The sequence below is a fragment of the Gekko japonicus genome, unplaced genomic scaffold (assembly GCF_001447785.1).
Source record: "Gekko japonicus isolate JY-2015 unplaced genomic scaffold, Gekko_japonicus_V1.1 scaffold3952, whole genome shotgun sequence".
Lineage (NCBI taxonomy): Eukaryota > Metazoa > Chordata > Lepidosauria > Squamata > Gekkonidae > Gekko > Gekko japonicus.
The window spans coordinates 5,446-13,937 of NW_015167163.1; the positions used below are offsets into that span (position 1 = coordinate 5,446).

At 48.0% G+C, this 8,492-nt stretch overlaps 1 protein-coding gene across 1 annotated transcript in view; it reads right to left on the minus strand.

The window, feature by feature from the left end:
- Positions 1–2,276: 2,276 nt before the first annotated feature.
- Positions 2,277–8,492, minus strand: part of ROBO4 (roundabout guidance receptor 4) — a gene marked incomplete at its 3' end in the record, with an annotated part of 83,469 nt that continues 77,253 nt past the window's right edge. Inside the window, exon 18 of the mRNA XM_015413110.1 lies at positions 2,277–2,683. Within this exon, the coding sequence (XP_015268596.1) occupies positions 2,277–2,683 (407 nt within the window). The remainder of the gene's footprint in view (positions 2,684–8,492) is intronic.

The window sequence follows — 8,492 nt, forward strand, 5'->3', positions numbered from 1 at the left end:
GAAAGCCAACATGTCAGCTCAGAATCCTTTTCCTTCCATGGGGGGAGAACTCAGCTGCAACTCCCCACCCTTGAGGCTTCCTGCCTTCTTTTAGTGGCCCCGCTCCTGGGTGTTTAACTACAGCATGATGCACAGAAAGGCATAGGGCGGATTTTTCCCCACCACATCGTCATGCCAAGAAAAGCGTCACTGGTTAAATTTGTTATGAATTATGAATTATTCTTCACACAGATTAATTGCCTGCCATTTGCAAAAGGCAAAATAATAGCCAAAATAATATAAAGTCTAAGTAGTAAAAAATAATTGCTTTCTGCAGCTGCATTTACCAGCCAGAGCCCACTTCATCAGATGCATGAATGGTTGCGTTTGGTAGGTAGACAGATATATAAACAGATTATGTCCAAGTTCCTTCATGAGGCCATTTATATATCAATGTGATTTTTCTCCCCCCTCCCCCCACTAGACCATTTCCCCAACTGAAAATGTACTTTCTCTAGTCCTCCTAGTTCAGGTAAGGAGAAAAGACATATAGTGCCTCTCTCTCCTGGGCCTCCAAGCATCCTGAGGGACCAGTTTTGATCAGGAAAAGGGCACGAGGAGAAAAATTACCACCCCCTGCTCCAGTGACATAGCTCTGATTCATATCAGGACTGCTGGGGTTTGCAAGTTCTCTTCCTGAAGTCATGGAAGAATTTACATGTTGTTTATGCATGCTGATATCCTAGATAGTTTACTTAGAGACCCAGTGACAGACCCTGCATGTATTTGCCACCAGGGCAAGGTGATAAAATGCATAATTAGTTAGGTTTGGGATTCTCCAATTCGGTAATCAATAGATCAGAAGATGCCCTGGGGTGGAGGCTTAGAAAGTTTATTGCTCTTTGTTCTGACTCTCCCCTGGGGCCAGCACATGTGGTTTAGACTTTAGAAAGTGGATGTAGGTTAGTGAAGTCAGAGAGGATGTTAATCCTTTGTTTTGTCTCTAGTATTTCCCAGTTTACCCTCCCTCATTAGTAAAGTGTATTATTTAAAAGCTAATACAAGTGTTCTGCTGCATTTATTAACTCTGCTTTTACACTGAAATCTCTAACAAAGACCCCCCCTCCCCCCACAGCTGCTTGGCAACCCCACCATAGGAAGGAGTTTGCATTGCAGAAAGCCCCATATCTCTGTGGCTTTCATCAAACTTCACTTAACTGAATGACCCTGAAGTGCAGTGAAATGCATTCTAGTTCAAAGAGTGGCAAAGCAGCAGCAGTCCTACAAATCTTAGCTGTAAAAAGAGGAGTGGGGCCTGGTTTTCGAGGCACATCCAGCAAGGTTCCTTGCGCACTTCCTGGTAGGGTTATGCAGTGCCTGGAGATCGCAGAAAATAGCTGCTTTGGAGGGTGGACTCTGTGGCATTCATTATACCCTGCTAAGGTCCCTCCCCTCCCCAAACCCCTCCCTCCCCAGGCTCCGCCCCCAAACCTCCAGTGATTTTCTAAGCCTACTTTCCAGTCTTCTTCACCACTTTGAAAAATGCTGACCGTTTCTGAGAAATGAAATACGGGGTGCCACAAAAGGCTGTAAGATTTGGAGATGAGCTGGGGGGAGGCCCTTGGGGTGGGAGGAAGCCAGCTCATAAGACAAATTTAGAGTCCAGTGGCACCTTTACGACTTTCAAAAGCTCATACCTTGAATGAACCTTTGTTGGTCTTAAAGGTGCCACTGGACTCTAAATTTGTTCTACTCAGGGGTCATTTCGTAGAAAAAGAGCTAGGGGAACTCATTAGCATAACTCATTAGCATATGCCACACCCCCTGACATCACCGGAAGTGTGTCATAAAGCCACACACCCCGCCCCCAACGGTCCCGGCCGCCGCCGCCAGCCTTGCAGCTCCACTGCCGAGCCCCATGAGGGACCCGGCGGTGGACCTGCAAGGCCGGCGGGAGTGCAAGGAAGCCCCGCGAAGGCCCTCCCTGGCCCCAGGCAGGCAGGGGTGGGGAGAGGCAAGGAGGAAGCAACTTACCGTCCCTCTTCTCCTGCCTCCTCCTGGCTGAATGAGGGCCGGAAGCGGGGCGGCCGGAAGCGGGGGCGGGGCTTTGTCATGTGCCCCGCCCCCGTACCTCACCCGGGGGAACTGCGATCCCCCGCAATCCCCCCCGAAATGACCTCTGCTTCTACTGCTTCAGACCAACACACCTGACCACCTGGATCTATGCTTATAAGACAGATTCAGTTAACACCCCCACACACACACATGTCTGGGGAGGGAAGAGAGGGGGTGGTTACCTGTCAGTGCTTTGTCCACTTCCCTCTGAGCCAGCCCAAAGCAGAAACTGTCCACCGCCACGGCTAGGGCCTGAGCAAAATTGGCGTCCAGGAGGAAGGAGCCATCGGAGGAGCTGACCAGGCTGCAGCGGGTACTGGTGCCATTGTCCTCTGAGACAGAGCCCCAACCATTGAGCAGGGAGCCCCCCAGGGAAGCTTCATCCTCACTCAGGCTAGACGAGGGAGTCCTGCAGAAACCACGGAAGAACTTTGTGGGACGGCAGCCCCCCTCCTGCAGGGCGGGGTCTTCATCCTCATCCGCACCATCAGTTTCCAGCAGTTCTGAGGCCAGCGGGCTGCAGATGTATCCATAGGTATGGGGTGCAGAGAAAGCCCGAGGGGAAGCGGAGGAGCTGTCACTCTGCTGCCTTGGGGGAAAGAGCACATGGACAGAAGTTAAGATTTCCAACACAGAAACAATGGGCTAAAAGAATCACACACACACCCCCATCAGTGGTCTCTAGGGCCCAGCCGTCTTTCACAGGCCGTCGAAAGTCATATTGTAAATGGCAAGGCATAGATTCGATTACAAAATACAAAGAAAGTGTCTAGCCCTCATGGTGCATCAAAGAAGAAGAAGAAGAAGAGATTGGATTTATACCCCACCCTTCACTACCCAAAGGAGTCTCAGAGCGGCTTACAAACTCCTCTCCCTTCCCCTCCCCACAACAGACACCCTGTGAGGTAGGTGGGGCTGAGAGAGCTCTGACAGAAACTGCTCTTTTTCAAGGACAGCTGTGCCAGAGCTTGTGAGTGACCCAAGGTCACATCAGCAGGTGCAAGTGGAGGAGTGGGGAATCAAACCCAGTTCTCCCAGATTAGAGTCCGCGCACTTAACCACTACACCAAACTGGCTCTCCAATGAGTGTCAGCAGAAGCAAGAGAACGGGGTATTGGGCAGTGCTTATTTTGTATAAAGAAAAGGTGACAGTACTCATTTATAAGGCTGCACTGATTTCCATCCATTCCCCCCTTGGGACATGGGAGAACCTCCCCAAAATGTGCCAGTACTCTGTACCGGTGAGCCTTGCCCCCCCCCCAAAAGCCATGGCGTAGAGTATTGCAGCTGCCATCATTAGTTTAAGTTAGAAACGCGGGACATGGGAGAACCTCCCCAAAATGTTCCTGTACTCTGTACCGGTGAGCCTTGCCAAAAAAAAAAAAAGCCATGGCATAGAGTATTGCAGCTGCCATCATTAGTTTAAGTTAGAAACGTTTTATAATTATGTTGTTATCTTTCTGGATGTCACACACCACCCTAGGATTCTACTGTAACAGAGCTCAGCCGGCTAGAATCTGGATCTTATTTGCAGTCTATCTGTTTCCTGGTAACACACCTGAATGACAGTTCCCCACATGGTCTGGAGACAATTTTTGCCACTGCTCCCCTCAATACAAATCCTGCAGTGTGGGCTGTGTGGACCACTCCGAGTCCACAACTGCTTCCATCTGGAGGGTGGACCAAATGCAAACTGAAGAGGGACTAGTGAGAGCTGAAATATTTCCAGGCATGGGGATCACCATAACTGGCTACCGACGAGTCAGTATGGTATAGTATGATTGGCAGGGCTAGCCCTATGCAGCATTGCTCCAGTCTAAGCCCATTGGTTTCAAGGAACTCTGGAAGAAGTCTGCCTAGGATTACACTAAGAATGTTGGACTTGAACAATACTTGGGTCCTCAAATCCCTGGTCAGCCAGCTTAAGAACTAAATCTAATTTACAGAGAAGGAGGTGCTATGCCCCAGGGTCATAGTTGTTTTGGTCACTGGGTTGGATCCAACAGGAAACAAGCATCCTGTTTTGGAGAATCATGGAGCCTGCGTATACAAAAGCCATGTGGGATGGAAGCTGTAGTATGGGTCAGACTGAGTGGAAAAGCTGTCTGGATCCAACTAATTAAATTGACTGGTTTCTGTAAAGTATGGGATCACTTGCTGTGTGTCCTTTCTTCACACCTGCACAGTGGGATACATCCTTTCAATGAGTGTCAGCAGCTAGATTGCATTGCATTGCTTGCATTTTGAGTCTGCAAAGTCAGCAGCATTTATTCAGGAAACAATCACAAGAACTAGTTGAAAGATTTGCTAGATTCACGAGCAGACATTGAAGACACAAGGAGACGCTAAGTAGAAAGTCTCAGCTCAAAATTTTTAAACTGAATTTTTCTTCATTTTACTCTGTGCCCATTCAAAAATTGAAAGTTGGGGAAATGGCAGATGGGTGGCGGCGGCAAGAAAGTCTAATCACATGAGTCAAAATCATGCAAATACACATGTGAATTAATTCAGACCAATCCAAACAAGCTGGCTGAATGAATGCTGAGCAGGATGTGAACACCTGCAGGCATTCAAGCATAATAATGTGCAGGACCCCGATGTATCTTTTAAGATGGTGATTATCTTTTGTAGGTTTTATAGGTACTTATACAGAATATGATATATCTTCAAAATTAATCTGCTACCCAGTCAACCTCAGACAGTGTTTTAGCCTGCAATCCTAAGAACCCCTTCAATAAAATGGGACTTCCTTCTAAATAGACCTGCTTAGAATTCCTCCCTTAGTTTATCAAACATTTGGAATCCATTCACTGAACCAATGAACAAATTAAACACAGCCGCCCTAGCCCTACAGCAAAAAATATTTCTTTGCAAAAAATAAGTTGCAAATTATTCTCTGATCTAAACCACCAAGTAGATATTCCCTCGGGGTGCACTTTTATTTATTTAAGTGCTCCATTAGCTGGTTCTTTAAAAATGTCTGAAGTGGGTGTACAGCAAACAAACATGTTAAAATACATTAAAGGTAAAGGTTCCCTTGCTCGAAAGCCAGTCAAATCCGACTCCAGGGTTGCGGTGCTCATCTCCGTTTCAAAGCCGAAGAGCCAGCGCTGTCCGAAGACATTTCCGTGGTCATGTGGCCGGCATGACTAAACACCAAGGCGCACGGAACACTGTTACCTTCCCACCGAAGTGGTACCTATTTATCTACTTGCAATTTCTTGCTTTCAAACGGCTAGGTTGGCAGGAGCTGGAACTAGAGACGGGAGCTCACTCCGTCATGCGGCACACTTGGGTCTCGAACTGCTGAACTACCGACCTTCCACAGCCTGCAGTTCAGCGTCTTAACCACTCGAGCCACCGCAGCTCCTAAAATACATTACAAACTAATAAAATACTAAACATGTCCCAATAAAATAAAGACAGTCAAATAGCAGGATTTTAAAAAATGCTAAAATGGCTTGGCTAGCAGTCAAGTGACTGCATTAAGACAAATTAGCAGTGATCCTCAGTGGCTCAGACACTGCACGTGGCTCCCTGACATGCCACCTGTGGCTCTTCTGAGCACTGTCCCCCTCTGTGTGGCACCCACATTGCAGCGGGAAGCCTGAGCATCCTCTGCTTCCCTCTCTGCTTTCTCATGGTCTCCCTGGCATGAGGCAGAGTAGCTGTGGCCATCTTGCTGTCTGATGGAGCTACTGTGCCTCACGCCAAGGAAAGAGCAAGAAGTCCACAAGGTAAGTCAACAGGAGTGGGGAAGAGGTGCTCTGGTAATTTGAAAGGTTAGCTACGTATGTCGTATGACTAGCTGTATTATCATATGCATGTATACATCTGTGGCAGCAGAGGACAGGATTTGCAGTAATGGGTTTCAGTTACAGGTGGAAACTCAGACACTGCACGTGGCTCCCTGACATGCCACCTGTGGCTCTTCTGAGCACTGTCCCCCTCTGTGTGGCACCCACATTGCAGTGGGAAGCCTGAGCATCCTCTGCTTCCCTCTCTGCTTTCTCATGGTCTCCCTGGCATGAGGCAGAGTAGCTGTGGCCATCTTGCTGTCTGATGGAGCTACTGTGCCTCACGCCAAGGAAAGAGCAAGAAGTCCACAAGGTAAGTCAACAGGAGTGGGGAAGAGGTGCTCTGGTAATTTGAAAGGTTAGCTACGTATGTCGTATGACTAGCTGTATTATCATATGCATGTATACATCTGTGGCAGCAGAGGACAGGATTTGCAGTAATGGGTTTCAGTTACAGGTGGAAACATACCGTCTGGATATTAGGCATTTTTTTTTAATGGGAAGAGTAATTCAGGAGTGGAATTGGCTGCTGTGATGGACTACATTTAAAAATGCTGTTTTCTAATGCAGTAAAATCAGAGAAGGGAGGTGACTAGTAATAAACTCTGCTCTAGAAAGTTGAGTTTGAGTGACAGGCTGCTCCTTTTCTCTGACTGGCTAGCACCTGTTGAGGAAGACTATATAGTCAGTCAGTCAGTCAGAGAGGCAGTCCAGTTCAGCAGCAGTTACTGTTCGGTAAAGTGAAAGTTCAGCTACAGGAGTGGATGCCTGAAGAGTCTGACTAAAAGTCTGTCAGACAGGTTCACCTTTTGAATAAAGGAAGAGACTCCTGGTCTTAACTGTGTTCAACAAAACCGGAGAAAGAATTCGTTTTCACACAGATGTCCCGAACTGGGGTTTGAGATTTTGGCAAAGAGTGACTGGGCAGCTGAAGCTCCCAATCAGGCCAAAAGGAACGGGATTATATTTTCAGGGAAGAAATATAAATATAATATAAATCCTGTACAGTTATACATGGAATTGACACTGAAGCAGTCCATGGTCTGTTGTGAAAGGAAACGGTTGTAGACTACTCAAGGGAAGGAAGACACATTGTGATTTCAGAAAAGGGGAAAGATTTTGATACACTAAAAGAGTGACCTTTTCAGAAAACCTGAACAGTTATTAGGAAACTGTCTGCAGAAACATTGCAACTGAAACCAAAGTACTTAATCAGCATAGTCACTGATAAGAACCATGTCACGGCTGCTGCGGAACCCGAGCACTTGACCCCAGCAGAGGATCAAAGTACTGCTGGGGATGAGCACTTGGCCCCAACAGAAGACCTAAGTACAGCTGGGGATGAGCTCCCGGCTCCTGAAAACCCCGCACCTGACAGAACTGAAGCCACGGAAACTGCTTCTGCAACAGCTGAAGCAGACTCACGCCAGAGCAACACGCCCCGATTCACCCCCATCAGTGTCCCGTTTGCGGGAGCAATGCCGACGGGACATGGCATCCTGGCGGCGGGATGTGCGCATGCGCAGTAGGCGCTCTTTTAGCCCTGAGTACTAGCGGGAGCCGGGACACAATCAGGGCACGCTAATTGCCGACAGCCTTACGGGCTATTTAGCTCTCGCACTCATGTCGACTAGTTGTGCTAGCAACTAGTCATTTTGGACGAAGCTTTGCACCTCATCACTCGTGTTCCTGTTCCGGCTCCTCATTTTGACTTTTTGGCTCTTGACTTCGGCTCGTACAACTACACTCCTGACCTGTACCTCGGACTTTCAACTCCCTGGCTTCTGACTTCTTTGGACTCTGGCTTTAATGACTAACGGTTGGTGATTTGGACTTGGTCTCTTGGTGTTTCTGCTTGCCCAGTTTTTGACTTTGGACTGCCTTGGACCTATCTTGCTCTCACCTGGCCTGGTACCACGTTCGTGACAAACCAAGAATTTGTGAAAATAAGCTGCTTCAACACCATCTTGTCTGTCAACTGAAATATATACTGTTTTACCAAACACGTTTACCTCAGCCTTTCCAACTCCTGACTACCCCATACCATCCCTGCCTATTAAATAAAATATTATTCTTCACTGTTACACAGTCCCAAGTGCCATTTCAAGGGATCTAAAAAGAGGGCTCCTGATTTCTCCTGACAAATTCCTGGGCTGGGGCAGAAGCCAAATCAGATTCTGCCACAGAGTGGGACATTCAGATTTATAAAAACGCAAATATTATCACACTACTGGGGGCCAGCTCAGTACCTAAAGGGAACTAAGAATTTTGTCAGGAAAAATCTGGCTCAGAGTGGGGAGAGTAAGAGGGGGTCCATCATAGCTGCCTAGGGAGGTGGTGAGCCTCCCCCTCACTGGCAGCCTTCAAGCAGTGGCTGGACAAACACTTGTCAGGGATGCTTTAGGTTGATCCTGCATTGCACAGGGGGTTGGATTACGTGGCCTGTATGGCCCCTTCCAACTCTACGATTCTATCACTCTATGTGTGGCAGGACGGAGCACAGGACACCCAGGGCACAGGACACTAGGCATTCGCCTAGAGCGGGCTGGCCCTTAGGGGCACCAAACTGCACCCACCCACCCCCCGCCAAAAGCCCCCCCC